We start from the raw sequence: 18,557 nt of genomic DNA, 5'->3' as shown, positions 1-18,557 counted from the left end.
TTGCTGCCCAACAATTCCAGTAGAAATACCAGGAACAGAACAGAGGTCTGCACACAATGTTTGTCCATCTATCCAAGGCCTTTGATGCTGCTAGTCTTTAGGGCTTGTGGGAGATCATGGCAAAATTAAGTTCCCTGGAGAAGTTAATTTGTATTGTACATTAATTTCATGATAGCATGCTTTCCCGGGTTCTGGATAGTAGACAGTACTCTTGTACTTTCCCAGTCACCATGGAGTGACACAGGGCTGTGTGCTTATTTCCATGCTTTTTATCATGATGTTTTCAGCAATGTTGTCAGAAGCCTTCAACAAGGACAAAATTGGCATCGAGGTCAACTCCTGCACTGATGGTAAATTATTTAACTTGAAAAGGCTACAAGCCAAGACTAAAGTGGAGGAAGAGTTGGTGGGTGACTTTTTGTTCGCACATGATTGAGCACACAGTGTATCCTCTAAAACTGGATGCAGCAGAGTATAGATCAGTTCTCTGCTGCTTGTGCTAATTTTGGCCTGACAATTAATGCCAAGAAAAGAGAAACTCTTCACCAGCCAGCACTGTGCCATCCATACTGGAAACCACTCATTAATGGAGAAAAGCAAATGGAGAAATTTTGAGTGCTATGGATAAATTCACTTAGGTAGCATATACATTGATAATGAGGTTGATGCACACATTGGCAGAGCTAGCTCAGCGTTTGGGAGACTCCAAAGGAAATTGTGGGAAGAAAAGAGGCATTAGACTGCCTGTCAAACTGAAGACATAAAGAGCCATTGTGCTGCCCTCATTTTTGTACGCCTGTGAAGTCTGGACAGTATGTCAGCACCATGCTAGGAAACGGAGCCACTTCCATTTGAATTGTCTTAGCATGATTCTGAAGATCATCTGGCAGGATAAGGTACCAGATATTGAGGTTCTTTCAGGGTGACCTACCAAGTATTCAAACTCTACTGCAGAGGGTGCAATTCTGATGGCTGGTCACATAGTTTGAATGCCAAACAGACGTTTGCCTAAAAGACTATTTATAGAGCAATTACACAAGGCAGGCTCTCACTTAGTGATCAGAAGCAGCAAATACAAGGACACTCTCAAGGTCTCTGAAGAACGTTGTAATCAATTGTGAGACATGGAGACACTGGCACAGGACCGCCCAGCATGGTATGCCCACATCAAAGGAGGTACTGTGTTCTATGAGCAAAACAGTATTGCAGTAGCTCAGAAGAAAAGTGAGGTGCACACACTTAGAGACATAACCACTCCAAATGTTCATATGGACTACTTGTGCCCAACTTGTGGTAGAGCCTCTGAGCTTAATTGATCTGATTAGCCACAGTCAGACACACTGTATCTTGACCCCAGCATAGTACTGTCATTTTGGTCTTCTTCGAGCACAAAGGACTATAACCATCTTTACAACACTCTGTTACTGTATAGATTATTCTGCCCATTAGAATTTAAGTTGCTTAAGGTTAGGAGTTGTTTTCAGTTTTTCTATGTAACTACAGGTTTTATCACAGTTCTTGGCACATAGTAAGAACTTAATAAATGCTTGATGATGACTTCAGAGATAGGTTTAGGAGGATCCAGTGATCTAACATTTTACAGGAGGAATTAGCCCAGGAGGGATGGGAAGGTCTCACGCATAAAATTCTAAAGACAAGTGATCTCAGTGAAGAGGAAAAAAGGACACTCCCTGTCTTAAAGAGCCTGACATGAATGGGTACTTATTAACCAAATCTAGAAAAGACATGGCATGTATATAATTGAAGTTGTCTAACAGTTACGGTAGATTTAGTTTAACTTTTTTAGAAAGCAATTCAAAATTATGCTAAAAATATATCAATGAAGATTGTAAAGGGAATTTATGTATAGAAGTTGGAAACAAAGGCAAGTAACAGAATGAAAACAGAAGGGCAGAAAAGTGCTTAGGGAATAGAAGTGCTAGGAGCAGATTCACAAGACCTAAATTCAAACCTCACTTTAGCCTTGCTTATAGTCATAGGCAAGTCACTTACCTGCTCAGATCCATAGTCTCCACTTATACAATCAAGATGATAATACTGAGGCCACTGCCCACTTCACATGGGTATCTGAAGGAAAGAACTTGGTAAGCATGACATACTGTTGTAATGTGAGTGCTTATTATCATTATTGATCTCTATTGCTGAGGCTGTTTGAGTAGAAGCCAAATGACTTCTTTTGGAGTATATTGTAAAGGAAGATTCCTGTTCAGGTACCTGGTAGAGTAGGTGACGTTTGAGGTCACTTTTAGAAGAGAACATCCCCATAAAAATTCTATTAGGATTGCCTAAATCTGAAATAAACTGAGGCTGAGGACAAAAGAAAGAGCCAATTGTTTGGGTATGTTTGGGTTTGGTTTTGTTTTTAAACTATTGTTGGGGAGTAGGAAGAGAATCAAAGAAAGATTGACACAACTAATGAGGGTAGAGCAAAGAAAGTTGAAGCCGGAGTGAGTAATGAATGGCCCAAGAATAGCCAGCCACCTTGAAGAGCTGTGTGTAATGTGGCAAGTTACAACATTTATCTCACAGGATCATCATATATAAAGCATTTTGCAAACATTTTCAGTCATGTCTGACTCTTCCTAACACCGTTTGGGGTTTTCTTGGCAAAGATACTGGAGTGGTTTGCCATTTCCTTCTCCAGTTCATTTGACATATGAAGAACCGAGACAAGCAGGGTTAAGTGATTTGCCCAGGGTCACACTGTCTGAGACCAGATTTGAACTCATGAAGATGAGTCTTCTTGACTCTAGCCCCGCCCTTCTTCCCCCCCCCCCCCCAGTATTCTATCCACTGTGCCACCTAGCTACCTTGCTCACTTTGGATACAATATAAATGATAGTTTTTATTAAAATGATTGATTGAGATAGTAAGAGAAACCCTGGATAATTAACTCAGCTGTCAGACCTCTCATATAAGCAATCTGGATGAAATAAAAGGCAAATAAAAGGAAATAATACTTTTCCCCACTCTGTTCCTATGGCTTTTCTATGACAAGTCTCAAACATTAGCTTCTGAACTCACCACTCTAACAGTCAGAATTTCCCATTCAGAAGCCAGAGAAGGCAATTTACAACTTTATGAATTTGCATAACAAAAAAAAATTAGGTACTAGACTGATGATGCCCCATCTGAGCATGAGTGTTTCTTTCACTCATGCAAGCTCATTTAGCATCTGTGAACTCACATTATGTTCAGGGAACTAGAGATTCAAAGAGAGAAACAAAATAGTCCCTGACCTCAAAAAGTTTGTGCTCTTCTGAGGAGCTCCACAAGCCAATGAGCATGAGGTGATTTGGGTAGGCAGAGTATTTATAAAGAAGAGCCCCCACAGAGATTTCTCTAGAAAGTTGTTCATGAACCAAGTCTCTGTGGTAGCTAAGTATCGACAGGCAGAAGTGAGCAGTGAGCACATTCCACACGTGGTGGTACAGTCCCTATACTGACTGAATCCTACATCTTCTCATCGTGTTCAACTCTTGTCCAGGATGCCATGAGTTTTCTAGAGAGTAGCTAATCTATCATACTGGAAGTCTTCCTCTGGTTCTTTTCACAGATCTCAAATGCTAGTGTAACTATTGGGCTACTTACCTACTGGCTCTCTCAGTCATAACTAGCCCCCCCCCTCCGATTTTCCTTGTACAAACACCATAATTTTCATAAAATACAACTCATTCTTCCACCAGGATGTGTTTAAAAAATTGATAATGAGAGAAAATCTTTTTATTATTTTATCACTGGAAGAAGACAGAATTAACAACTATCTTTACTGGCTAACATTTCTTTTTAGAGATAGTCTTCGGAGGATTTACATAGAATTTTAAAGCTGTAAGACACTTTAAATATCTCAAAACACATTAATGTACTTTTTAAACTAAAACATTACACAAATGTAAGATAATATACAATCTAAGCTTCTCTTTATGTGTATGATAAGGAAACTTGAAACCCAGAGAAGTTATGAGTTTCCCATAGTTTTATTCCAAGTTCAGGGCAGGGGAACTGAGTCATTAGGGATTTGACCCTGCTACTAATGGTGAGTGATGTCCAATGCAGAAAGGCAACATGGTGATAGCGTAGGGAAAGCCTAAGTGTTGAGAGCTCGGTTCCAGCTCTGACCAAGCCACTTGCTAGCTGGACCTTATCTGATTAATTTAACCTCTCTGAGCCTCAGCTTTCTCATTTGCAAACGGAGGATGATAGTGTTTTTTCAATACCATTTTATAAACATAAAATATGCAAAAGTGAGCTGCTGGTTTTGTTTCTTCATCATCCAACATAGGTGAGAAATAAGATGAGGAACATAAGCGAATTTTCCAGATCACTGAATTGACATTCCAGGACTTTATTTTAGCCACTTAAAAAAAAACAAACCCAACTCTTCCTAAAATAAACTCTATACTTCCTTGCCTTCTAACGAACATAAATCTTTTTTTTTTTCATGATTAAAGGTCATTATGGAACTTTTCTGTCATATCTAAATGTGTTATGACATGATATTTCAGAGACTGTTGAGGTACATATTATAGTGGAAATGAACCTTAAACCACACTAATTTTTAGTGCGTGAACTTGGTAACATCAGTTTTGGCTTTGCCAAGGGTCTTTTTCAATTATTTCCTGTTTCATGGGTGTTTTCCTGAGTACATGATCTCTTAAATAAAATGTTGCCTCAATACAGTAACTTCTTCTTGGAAAGTACATTAATTCTTTCAGACTTTTTGTTTGTTCAGTGCCCTATTGGAGGGATGTACTTTCTACCACCCTCAAGCAATTAGACTGCTGAAAATAGCTCCAGCCCTGAGTAAACAATATAGAGAGAGAGAACCAGAGGAAAAGTCGTTTGGGATCTCTTCTGGCTTCCTTTAAGTCCCAGTTAAAATCCCACCTTCTATAGGAAGCCTTCCAGTGCTCTCCCATTTGTCCCGATACAGCTTACTTTGTATATATTTGTTTACAATTGTATCCCCCGTTAGATTGTAAACTCTTCGAGGGCAGGGACTTTCTTGTTTCTTTTTGTATCTCCAGCATTTAGTACAGTGCCTGGCATACAGTAGGCACTTGATAAATGTTCGTTAAATCGAATTTCTGTACTTCCTCTAGTGGAGTCAAAGGACTTATTTTTCACGTATTAATTCACTTCAAAGATTTTGGCTGAGCTCTTTTTTGATCTGCATGTTTGTGTTGTGGTGGGGTTCTTTTCTTCTAGACCCTCTAAAATAAAGGTGTCAAACTTGCTGCCAGGAAAACTGCAGTACAGCAACCAGATTAAAATATAACTGGGAAACATTTTAAAAAATGAACAGAAGTATAATATGACTTAGATAATTTGCGGGGCTTTTGAGTCAATATGCAGCTCACAGAGATAGGTTTCTATTTGAGTACAACACCACTGCGCTAAACTGAGAATGTTTTTAGTATACTATAATTCATTTTTTTTTTAATTTACAATTTGGATTCCCTGGATAATCTCAAATTAGAAAGTTTGACATGAGCTTCTTGCCTGTATGACATAAGATATTGGGACTGTTTGACAAAAATCCAAGTCATAACTATTGTCTTTTCAGGTTCCTACCAACTTGATGACTTTTGAATAAAAGGGTAAAAACCTAAAAAAGAAGACAGATGAACTGTGGCTCACCAGTGTGGAGTGAGGACCTGAGGAACAGGTGCCAGCTTTACAAATCTGTGCCAGGACAGCGCCTGCGGGCTCGGCCTCTTAACAAACAAAAAGCACTCACTTCAGGGAATGGACTCACAATGAGTGATACTCCCAAAGTGAAAAATTGGAGTTGCAACATGAACTGCCATGGACCATGCTTCTTTTCTCTGAACTGACCTGTGGAAACCACTGCCTTAAAGAGTGAAAGGAAAAACAACATGAAACACCAAATAGTGTGTGTGAGACTTCTGGCGGTGCTGTGCTTAGGGTAGATTGTAGCTAGTTTGCATTTCTTTTAACTTTCTACTAATTTTGGAGGGGGGGAGGAAATCACATTTTTTAGATATTCTTTAAAGAAAAAAGTAAAACATTTCTTAAGGGTTACTTTAGGAGCTGGGTTTGAACTATGGATGTAAAGAAATTTTCACATTCTAGGGATTATACCAGCAGTTCACTTTAAGAACTTCTCTCATATTCCATTCATCTGTAGCCCCACACTCTTCTCTCAGACCAAGAGTGGAAGAACTGTAATTGTAATAATGTGATTGGGGGGGTGAGGGAAGTGTTGTTGTTGTCAATGTTTTTATTGTTGTTTTAAACACTAAACTTGCAATTCTTAGTACTGTATGGGGAACATTCTTTTCTGCAGGAGCCACAAAGGCTGAGTAGTCATAAACCAGATCCCAAAGGGGGGAGGGGAGAATTGTTTTTATTGAAAGATCCAGAAAAGCATGGATATTTCTAACTGGGTTTAAAATTTAGTCTCATTGTCTGAGTCTACAGGCATTTGCATTATTGAATGACAGGGAGAGAGACTTAGGATAGAATTGTAATCTTAAACTAGACATCCTACCCAAAGGTGATTTCACAATACCCATATTACATAATTGGAAGCATCATCCAGTTTTCCAGTCACATATGATTTATGTCAATAAGATATTACATACTTGATGGGATCAGAATTCAGGAACTTTCCTTTTATAGTGTTTAAACTACAGAGTGCCAGAGTTTATTTTCTTGAAATTACTCATTTTAATTATTATTCGAGAAGAAACTCGGTAGCACATTGTGTTTAAAGTCTTCCCACTGTGTACCTGATTTTGGTTTTTTTAATAAATTGAACATGGAAATTTTTTTTTACTTTAAGATGGCTGTAGTAAAACAGTCATTTTGAAAGGGAAAATATATAATGTATGAATGAATTTGAGACATAGATTAAAATTTAAAAACCTTCCTTCTACAAGTCACCCTTTATAATAAGACTTTTTTTTAGAAACTTAGTAAAGACATTTAACAGGGAATCATATCCTATTAGTTAAATTTTGTATCTACGTTTTGAATTACCAAATTTTGCTGTCTTCTATGCAACACTCCATTTAACTACAGAAATATAAAGAGGAGGAGAGTAATGATTACAATACAGTCTAAATCCTATCACCTCAGAACTTTAAAGTGAGCACTTGAACAAAAATTAACTATTTGGTCAGCTGCACAGTTATCATCAAGTAAACTTTTGAAGCCCTCATATTTTAAAAGTAGTTCAAATTAAGAAATATCACATGACATTTTCTAGGAATTGATTTCTATCTCTTCATTCCTATTATAAAATTAGCCTTATGGAAAATGAATAATTTTACACACATTTTCTTAGAAGATGTTACCTTTTTTTTCTTTTTACCATAAGTATTTAGCCCTTGATCCAGTGAAATTTTAAATAGGTAATATTATTAAACCCAGAAATAAATAAGGATCAATTATGATGAGAAAGGGGATGTTACGAGACCGAAGTCTTTCTAAGCATTAAGTTCTGTAGATTTCTTTTTGTTTCTGAAAAGGATGTAACAATTGCTTAGTATGTATCTGATATAAGACAGTTAGAAACATTTGATTTAGTGTCCATTATCTTCTGTTTTGTCTATTGTATGAGATAATGGTTTTGACTCAAAATGTTTTATTTTGGAAAGTGACATGAATTGGAAGATGGCAGGAGTATCGTTTTTCAATTCATGCATCCCCCGAGTCTGACCCATGTTGGGTATATAGCAAAGACACCATCTGCATAGCCAGCAGTATTACTATGTAGACTTTGCACATCTTTAATTTTGTCTTTCATTTTTAAAAATTCCTTAATGTGTTTTGTTTCTTCTCAGAAATAAGTGTTCTTGACAGTGTGTATACTTTAAAAGAGTTAATGTGGGTGAGAAACCTGTGGATTTTTAAATATATATAAGCTAATGTTGCAGGCTAACCATTCTGTTCTCATGTTAGAGCAAAAATATGCAACTGGGAGTCAGAGCCTGATGTCATAGTTTTGCCAAAGACAGAACCATGTTGTGTTGGAAGGTGTGTTTGATATTTTCAGCTCTTTAATCCACTTATGCATTGAAGAATTGCCGAAATTTGATTGTAATAATTCCATGTGGCCCACAGATATATTCAAGATTCTTGAATTATCTCTAACTTCAGATTGGTCCCTTTCAAGATATTTGTCATTGATGCCAAAATTATCATAATGTTTCATTACATTTACAAATAATAGTCATCAGTTAAAACATAGATACATTCCAGAAGTTCACTACTTTTGTTTTACTGATGTTCATTCAGATGGATCTCCTAGTATAGCGAAATCACTAAAGTTCTTAACCACGTTTCCTGTTTCAGTAAATGAGTTTTTTGTTGTTGTCTTATTAAGCCTGCTGTCACTTCAATTTTTATATGTTTGAAATAAGGTCATAAATGTGTCCTTTTTTTTCCTCCCTCCTCTTACCAACAATAAATATACTTAGGCGGGAATTTTAACTGATTTAAGGAATAAACCCTAGAAGTCACATATCCAGAACTATGAATGAACATCAGCAAACACTTCATTTGAGGCACATGTTTAACAACTTATTCTAACATTGAAATGTATTTTTAGTATAGAGAGAAGACCCCAATTCTAAGAGTCTAGGAACTAAAATAAATTTCGTTTTACTTTGAATGTACACTTCTACTAGTGATTCCCATCCATGTTCAAGCTTTAGATGCTGTGTCTTCAGAGTATTGTTTTTAGGGACCTCTCCACATTGTGAGACTTAAAAGAGAGTTGGTCAAGCACACCTTCCTTTTCTCCATTGTGTGAATGTTAATTGTATTGACATTACAGAAAGGGATCCAAACAGTTTGAGTTCAAGTATTCTTTCTTCCTAGGCATGTGATTCATTTTTACAAAACTATTTCCTGTGGAAAATGCCATATGACTACTGCACTATGTACTGTATGAACTGTGTTGATATTTGATATAGCTACATGTTCAATCTACTGAAAGCAAGGATGATTACAGCAGCATGATATTTGTACTGATTTTTAATCGTCTTCCAAAAGACTTATTATAGAGGGCCACAAGAAATGTTAGGAGACTGACTGAGATGCGTTATGGTTGGGGCCCTCTAATAAGTAGTCTTCTGATCTCTGTTTGCCCTTCTTTGCTGTGCTTCAGGTTTTATCTGACCAGTTAGGCTTAGTTTAAGTTTTTCTTGTTGAAAATGTACTCCAGTTTTGTTTCTTTGTCACCCTGTGCTTTACATGTTTATTGCCGTAATACAGATAGAGGCTATCAAATGGAAAATGAATCAACAGACAATGGAAGACTTGCATTTTTGTCAAAAAGAGATTCTAGTTCTAGTGTTGGTTTCCCAGCCATTTCCTGAAGCACAATTAAATTACTAGTCCAAGTAACATCTTGCTCTGAGAATGAGGAGCCAACTACAGCAGTGTTGTCCATCAGAAGGCCTTAAAATCTCAGGCTCCAAAGGCCTAATGGATAATTGGATCCCTTTTTGCAAATGGGGAATTAGATTATGTCCTGCTAGAACAATAACACGACTCTTCTAAGTCTAGATGTGACAAAGCACGTATTGATGTCTGTCTGACTTTTTCAGTGGCATTTTACTGTGGGTTTTCCTTTTGTTTAAACGATTCATATTCTTTTTTTTTTTTTTAAGTCAGATTGTTTTCACGGTCAATGTGATACATCCCGCCTTCTCTAGGCTTCTGAATGTGAGAACTAGTATTAAATCACATTGATGATGAATTATTCTCCATGTGAAATCAGTCTTCTAAAAATGATTGAAATTCCTTTTTTTGTTTTCCCCAAAAATGGCTTGTGTCTTAGATGACATTCTACATGGAGGGTTCTAATAAAAAGAAATCTGTATATACAAACACTGAGCTTATTGAAAGGGTAGATTCAAGTTATATAGTGTGAGAAAAATTTGGTCAGTGCCTTATCAATTTGAAGACCAATTCTAGGGCAGAGAGTGTAATAACAACAATGGTTTGTGTGCTGCCCCCTCTTTTTTCAAGAGTGTGTGCTATCCCTCTCTCCACCAAGCTAAACCTAAAACTGGGAACGTACGTTAATAGGTGGCTATAGGTTGTTATCAGAGTCCTCCGTAGAGTTTTGAGCCTTTTTAGACATACTACCTCTCTGTATGCCCTTCTGTCCTGTACCTTAAACCTTGTCATTAAACAAATCCTTTAAAAAACGATTTGAGAACTATCTGATGTCTTGTTAAGAGATGCTTCTGTCAGCAAAAAATAAATATAAGCTCTCTTTCTCGAGAGCTTTGGGAAAGGATAAAATGTAACAAGGGAAAAGGTATTAAGGGGAAATCATTCTATAGTTGCTAAAATCTTGGACTGGAAAATTAACTAGCTCTTAGTTTAAGATTGTATCGTAGGCAGTAATGAGACCTTCTCCTTAGTTTGGTCAGTCAGTCATTAAACTAGTCATCTTAATGTTCGCTTGAAAATATAACAGGATAGCTAGACATCATCAGCATCAACTTCTTAGTGCCCTTGTTTAATATCATTTAAAGTTTATGAAATATTTCCCTTTAATTGTATAATTATTCTTTAGTAAAAACTAATTTCAAGAACACTCTTTCACCAAAATTTATGTAAGCATTATTTGAATACAGGAGGGTTTTAAGCTCAGAATACATAAAATGAGAGGAAATAAATGAAATTAATTTTTACTGATGAAAGCTAAATATTTTTCTAAAAGCTTGAAGCTTTTATTTCTGAATTCATCATAAGAATTGGAGCTACTGTTGTTCAACTAACATGTTGTGTTAAAATGTTTCCTTTTTAAAGGGCTAGTGTGATATTGAACAAGCATAATCAACTATTTAATGGGTCTTTGAAGCCCAGTGAAAGGTTAACCAGGTCCTTTGGAGTTATTAGCAGAGTGAAATTTAAATTTTGAGTCCAACTGTTTGTACTTCAGAATAGTGGTGGGATTGTTGGAATGGAACGGGTGGCTTTGGCTGAATGCCTTTCCTGAATTAACAAACCAAAAGCAGTATGACTGTTAGGTCTTTTGATGCTAGCAGTGTTGTTTCCACTTATGATGTATGTCTTACTAGTGCTACTCACAAACGTGATCCAATGATAGCATATTAAGCAAATAAGTTGCAACATAATGAAAGAGAGAGGCTCTAGAATGATACCTGTTAATAAGTTACCAGGATTTCTAGGGCTTTTGACACCTTGATTATTGACAAACTCAATGCTTCAAGATCAGCTAGAGTGGGGAGGAGAGAGTCATAGACTTAATCTCGTGAGGATCAAAATCTGGGGGAATCAATATCCAAGTAGATAGGAAATAGTGTTAACATGCGGTAAACACAAGCCATTTTTGTTCCTTTTTATCCCGGTTACCCCAGGGTACAGTCATGATAGAGAAACTCAATTGCACTATGATCTCGTTGAGTGATGTGCATCTTGACTCATTGGAATTTTTGTTTATTTTTAATATGTGAGTGCGCGTGTGATGTATGTTTGCATAAGCTAGTTTAAAATGAATTTAAGTGCAGATTTCAGAAATCTTTCTACTGAAATAAATTACTTAAAATTTAGATAGTGCAAAGTATTGTCTTCATTTTCATATTGGTCACCTGTAGCTATGTAAGACTCATTCTAGACTAATCTATCACTATCCAACTGTGATCTTGTGGAAATCACTTATACTTCTCTGAGCCTTGGTTTCTTTATCTATAAAATGATGAGAGATTGCACTATATCAGGGATTCTTGACATTTTTTGCACCATAGACTCTCATCAAAGTTTGGTGAAGCCTTTGTATCCCTTCTCACTACATAGTACAAAGAGTTAAAATACTGTATGGTTATCAGATTGTTTCTTAAAATGAGTTCTTAGAGCTTATGAAATGATCTCTTCAGATTTCTTAAAGCTCATAATATTCTCTGATGCTTTGATCATTTCCAAAAGAGTTTAAAAATACATACTTGGGATTTCTGTGCCCTGTACAATGCTTAGTTATGCTGGGTACATAGTATGTGACATAGTCATCTCCCTCAAAGAGTTTATAATCTCCTGGGGAATGGCAAAGCCAACACATGAAACAGGAAAAAAAAAAAACTTTTTGCCAATTTGGAGTAGAGTAGTAAGAGAAAATGTAGGGAAGAGGTGAGAACAGCTATGCCTTGAAAACAAATAGGATGTATTTAGGTTAGAGGAGGTGGCATTGGCAAATAGTGAAGAGACCAACCGAACTAGAACAAGGGAGGTACTGGAGTACTAGGTAATAAGACTGGACAAATGGATGTTGGGGCCAGGTAACAGAAAGGGGGTAGGGGTGGGAGGCTGGAAATTAGGAAAAACTTAACAAGTTCTTCCAAAGCAAGCAAACATACAATGATACACAGTGACATTAATGCAGAAGTGGTGGTGCCAAGAACATCAGATAGTTGGGGATAGAAGAAAATGGTTCTCAAAAGAAGAAACAATAACAACCTTTGTTGTTCAATCATATCTGACACTCTGTGACCCTGTATGGGTTATTTTCTTGGGAAAGATACTAGAGTGGTTTGCTCTTTCCTTCTTCGGCTCATTTTACAGATGAGGAAACTGAGACAAACAAGGGTTAAGTGATTTGCCCAGGGTCACACAGCTAGTAAGTGTCTGAGACCAGATTTGAACTCGGGAAGATGAGTCTTCCTGATTCCAGACCCCAGCACTCAGTATCTACTGTTACTACCATATACCATTACTACACAAAATAAAAACTCACACAACTACAATGTGCAGAAGACTGTGCAAGGCGCACTTTGGGAGGAAGACAAAAGTTTAGAAAGGGCACAATCCATTTCAGAAAATTGCTGAAGAGACCTTGGAGAAATCACCATGTCCATCCAATATGGTGTCATGGGATTCATGGCTCCACTTCTGACTGAGGCTGGAACTATTGGGTTAAGAGATTCTGAAAGAAGCATGTAGTTGTAACTACAATGTTGGGGATGAACATGGGAATCCCATGCCCACAGGAATAGGCAGAAACAAAAACCTAAAGGAAGTTAAGAGAGTGAGGTATTCACAGCTGATTCAGACAGGACTCAAGTCACAAACTAAAAAAAAACCCAGGGGACAACGTTTCAGTTGGCTGATGGCATACCAGAGCATGGGAGCCATTCTAGATAATTGCAGAAAACTTAACTTGGTAGTTCAGCTTTAATATAAGTTTTGGAAGAAGATACTTTAACATGTGATGCCCATTGCTGGGATGGTAATACCTTGGGACCCAATTCAAATACTGCTAAACAGATAAAACAAAAACCCCTGTTCAACTCTTTATTTTGTCCTTGATAGATGCAAAAGTTTATACAGAAACAGTTTAATAAAAGGAAATCCACAATCAAAGCCTGATTCAATGGGGTAAGGAAAGTTAGGATGCAAGACAAATCTCTAAGCATATCTTTATTCAAAATATAATAATTTCTCATAACATCAGGTGCCTGTTTAAAAATTTGACAAGGAAAAAAAATGACTATGAAAATATTTCTAAGTAATCTGTGTCTCCCAAACATAGCAAAGAGTAGTGTATATATAAAAAGAGATGGAAGAAAATGGGATATAAATATCTCAACTGTTTTGACACGTTGTGATGCATAATAGCTTCTGTAATCTTTAAACTATTTGAAACAAATGACGTATGTTTTGTTCATATTCATTTTTCAGTTTATGAAAACGTTACTGACCTTAACGGTTGATTTTTTTTTTCATGGCTAGTATTGGCACTAATTTAGAAAGCATGTGCCTATCCTTACTGAAGTATAAGGTTTCAATCAGTTGTTTGGGGTTGTACGCTGGGTAACTGGTGACCAACTACCACCAGCAGGGCAGGCAAGCCAGCCGAAATGAAGCAGCTAGGCATCCTGATGGAGGGACAAAAGGATGTGAAAAGCTCAAACCACTGTCAACACCTTGACCACCACCTCCCTTTGATCCCTGTTGCCCAAGAGCCCCAGAAATGGAAGCACCACGCCCCCGCCCAAGACTGCCTGCTTCCTGCCTAGCCCCTGTAAGTCATCCCTGAAGGAGACAGGTTTTGTCTAGCCTGACCACTATGGTCATCTTTTACTGGAGCAACCCCTGTGGAAGAGGGGCTTGCCATCTCCACTACCACTGACAGGTAAGCCCAGGAACCCCAGGAAGAACAGTGGCCTTTCTCACACCCAAGAACGTCAATCCAGCGTTCCTTTTGCAGTCATCATCCAGGGAATCAACCCTTGTGAAAATATGACCTGGCAACTGCCTCCATCGGTGCTGAAGCCTCAACCTCCATGGCAACCACAGCTAATGAAGGCTTGGGAAAGAAAGTGCTCCCTACCAAAGTCCTTGCCGCTGTCAAGTAATTTGGTGTCCAAAACAGAATTTTGGAATGACAATAAAGAAGATGCCACTGTTCCCTCAGGATTACTAGACTTCCCAATCTGATCTACGGCTAAAACCCATCTCCTATTAGTGTAAGCTCCTTGAGAACACGGACCATCTTGCTTTTCATTTTGTGACCCCAGTGCTTAGCAAATGCTAATTAAATCCTTTCCACTTATTCATTAGGAAAGATTAAAATATAAATACGTTGAGGTTTTGTATTATATGTACAAAAAATTAAAAATACTTGTACTGGTTGCGTTCCAGAAATGAGAGGCCAAAAATGTTATATTATTCAAAACTTTAAATTGTGAATATTTTCTTCAAGAAGAAGGTCAGAGGAAGTACTGAAATGTCACAAGTTCTGAACAATATGATTTTTTTTAATGAAATTGACTACATATTAACAAATAGCAGATGACTTCAAAATCAGCTGTCTGTATACAGTGGTTTTGACTGGTTAAAGCAAAGATGAAAATCAATGCCAATTGAGAAGAATAGGTAAAGATAGGACCACATCAAAGAAAAATTTGAGTGCCTCTGGCCTGATGTATTTAAGCAAAATTTCAGCTCCTGAGAGAGAACAAGAAATGGATAAAAGTAAAGACAATTTTAAGGAGGAAGTCTAGGCCAGCTGTGTCTTTATTCATCTGCAGTCTGCACTCCTGACTCATCTCCAGAAGATTTTCTCTACTATGCTATAGAGAAACCTCTTCACCCTGGAAGTACCCAACACAACTGGACTACTCTCTGGTTCCTTCCAGAACTTCCATTTTAAGGAGGAAGTCCTTCACTCCTTTCCAAGCTGCACTTGCTGACTCTGGACCTTCTCTACCATGCCCTGCATCATTCCATCATTCCTACTACCTCTCCGTCCCTGTTTTCAAGCATCCTTTTATACTTTGTCTTCTCTCTGCTTGTATTAGCATTCTCAATCCTTAGCGCGTGAGTTCCTAGTACAATACTGAGCACTTACTAAATGCTTGTTGATTTGACTAGGATGTTGACTGTACCAACCAGTCATCTCAAGAAGTTCAAAGACCATTACAAGAAGCAAACACTCTCTCCTTGCCAAGCAGAAAAGCGTGACGGCCAAGAGCAAATACAATGTTAGAGGGCAAGCTTATTTGCAAACATTCTGAAAGGCAACGATGGAAGATTTTGAGCAATGTCTTCCACAAAGCAGCAAAAAAAAAAAAAAAGCCATTGAGGAGAAAGATAAGATGTTGATGAGATCCAATTAAATTAGACCATCTTTAGTACATTCCTGAATGAAACTGGAACAAGAAAGAACAATGAGAAGTTGGAATAGATCTGACATTTTAGAGCAATTTGTTTATTCTCATACACAGAGGAACTAGCATATTTGCACTCTACCATGAATAGTAGGTACCCTATGTACTCTGTACAAATGTGGCAGTGATGTTGAAGGAGGTAAAGTCTGGAAGGCCACAACCTTTCCAAATACAGAAGAAACCTGTGCTACAGGCAACGCAATTTTAAGAGTACTCAAAAGTCAATTGTCAAGCTATCTCAAAGAGAAGACTCCAAAAGAAAAAAACAATAATAGATATTTTAACAGAAAATAAAGTGACCCATAAGAAAACAGCCAATTCTGACTCATGCCTGTTTCCTCTGAAATCCTCTCTGAAATCTTTATCAGAATGGTCTGTGCAGCTGCTATCACTCAGTAAAATATAAGTGCCTACTATGTACAAGGTGGCAACTAGATAGCTCAGTGAATAGAGTGCTGGGCCTGGACTCAAGAAGACCTGAATTCAAATGTGACTTCAGACACTAGCTGTGTGACTCTGGGCAAGTTGCTTAACTTGTGTTTGCCACTGGAGAAGAAAATGGCAAAATCACACTAGTATCTTTGCCAAGAAAACTCCATTGACAGAGAGTTCATGAGGTCATGAATAGTTGGACACAACTAAAACAATTGAAAAATGTACAAGGCACTGTGCTAAGTGCCAGGGAATCAAAAAACAGCCCATGCTCTTAAGTAGCTCATAATCTAACAACAGGCAAACAACTGTTTACAAATAAGATTTATTCAGGATATCAGAGGTCTTGATATAAACGTGAGAAAGGAGCAGCAAGCATTTACCATATGTATTCTTCAGCAAACCACAGTTTCATAATCACAGCTGACAAGGAGGTACCAAAGGCTATAAAATCTTAGTTGATTTCATAAAAAATAACTTATTCAATAGAGCAAAATACATACTTAAACTGCTCAAATCCTCCAATGCTTAAAATCATCAAACAAAGCATCTCCCATACACTGGAAGTGTACAAGATTCCATAGCAGATACAACCACAGAAATAATTTTGCTTTAAAAAATATTCACTGTATAGCAGCATCAACAGAGTCATGAAAGCTATCCTACCCAGAGTCCAAAAGGAAGAGGAATTCTAAATTAAAAGTCAAGTTCTCCAAAAACTAACAGACTCTTGAAATAGAAGGGACCTCAGGGACCTTCTCATCCAATCTGTGTCTGACGAAAAATCTCTACAACATTCCAGACAAATGGTTTTTCCACCCTTGGCTTGAGGCTTGGAGACCTCCAGTGAAAGCAAACCCTTTAAGGTAACTCATTCCTTTTTTTTGACAGCTCTAATCATTAGGATATTTTTCCTTACCTCCAGCCTAAATCTGCCTCTCTCTAGCTTCTATGCATTGCTCCTAATTCTGCCCTGAAGAGCCCTGAAGCAGAAGGCATTTAATCCATTTTTTACAGGACAGCTCCCCAAACACTTAAAATTATCAGTAACTAAATTTTCTCTAAGCCAAAACAACCCCAGTTCTTTCAACTGATCCAATCCCTTAACCATGCTAGCAGCCATGCTCCAGTTTGAATATGCTTCCTGAAATGTGACATCCTCCCCCTCCATCCCTATCTCCAGGACAAAATGTAATGCCCTAAATGTGATCTTACAATGGCAAAATACAATGAGATTATCCTTCCCTCTTTTAATTCAATTAATATTCATTAAGTGCTTTGGGGATATGGAGATAAAAATGAAGCATTCCTTGTGCTCAGGAAACTTACATTCTACTTACTGGGAAAATGTATTCTGAAGTCTTATTGGACTTCATACTCAATGTGAATCAACAATGGGATAAGCCAAAAAGCCTGACATGACCTCAGGTTCATTGAAAGGCACAGTGCCCATGACTCTGGTATCTACTGTAGCCAATGTGACCTTGGGAAAGTCACTACACTGGGGACCGAGTGCTTCTGATATCCTAAGTCCTGGGGATACAAAGGAAGGCAAAATCACAAAATAGTGTCTGCCTTCAAGGAGCTTAGTTGGTTGGTTGGTTGGTTTGGTTGGTTGTTGTCTTTCTTTCTCAAAGAAGACCAAAATGACATCACTATGTTAGAGTTAAGTTACAATGTCATGGACCAATATGAGTTTGGAATGTTCTCCCACAGGTCGGGCACAAATATTCCATGTGAGTATTTTGGAACTTACATGCTAATGGGAGAGACAACATGTAGAGTAGATAGCGTCTAGAAAAAAGGTCACCTTAGAAGAGAATGCTCAAGGGACTGAGGTACCAAGAAGTCCTCCTACAGAAGGTGATATTGGAGTTAAGTCTAGGAAACAACAACAGATGTCAAGAGGTGAAGTGAGGAGGGAGAGCATAGGAAACAGCCCTACCAAGACGTGATGGAGTATACAGGATGTAATGAGCAAAAAAGAGAAAGTAGGACAACATCAATCAACTGTTGAGTGTAGGTATGAGAGAGTGAGGTGTGTAAAGACTGAAAAGACAGGCAGAACTCGGTCGTGAAGAGCTTCAAAGACCCAGTATAGGACTTCATATAGGTTTCTGGAGGCAATGGAGAACCACTAGTGTTTACTATGTAGGGGACAAGTCAGTGACCTGGCCAAACACTTTAGAAAAATCATTTCAGGGGCAGCTAGGTGGTACAGTGAGTAGAGCACTGGTCTGGGAATCGGGAGGACCTGAGTTCAATGCGGCCTCAGACACAACACAAAAACTAGCCTTGTGACCTTGGGCAAGTCACTTAACCCCAACTGCCCCTCCAAAAAAAAAATCATTTTAGTAACTAAGTGGAGCCAAATATAAGACTTTACATTTTTCTCTATTGAATTGCATCTTTAGATTCAACCCAAGACTAACT

At 37.8% G+C, this 18,557-nt stretch overlaps 1 protein-coding gene across 5 annotated transcripts in view; it reads left to right on the top strand.

Moving 5' to 3' along the window:
• The window catches only part of RALGPS2 (Ral GEF with PH domain and SH3 binding motif 2), a 257,390-nt gene that overhangs the window by 221,923 nt on the left and 16,910 nt on the right, over nucleotides 1-18,557 (top strand). For 4 of the 5 annotated variants that reach the window (XM_069065477.1, XM_069065480.1, XM_069065479.1 and 1 more), the window contains one exon: nucleotides 5,588-11,582. The exons of the other annotated variant lie outside the window; for it this stretch is intronic. In XM_069065477.1, coding sequence (XP_068921578.1) covers nucleotides 5,588-5,617 — 30 coding nt within the window. In that variant the 3' untranslated portion in view covers nucleotides 5,618-11,582. Of the gene's footprint in view, nucleotides 1-5,587; nucleotides 11,583-18,557 lie in introns of those variants that run through there. 5 annotated transcript variants of the gene reach the window in all.

Source organism: Petaurus breviceps, unplaced genomic scaffold (genome assembly GCF_028583685.1).
Source record: "Petaurus breviceps papuanus isolate PSGF00001 unplaced genomic scaffold, PetGlider_PUasm1.0 90692, whole genome shotgun sequence".
Lineage (NCBI taxonomy): Eukaryota > Metazoa > Chordata > Mammalia > Diprotodontia > Petauridae > Petaurus > Petaurus breviceps.
This window is presented reverse-complemented; position numbering and strand designations above follow the sequence as displayed.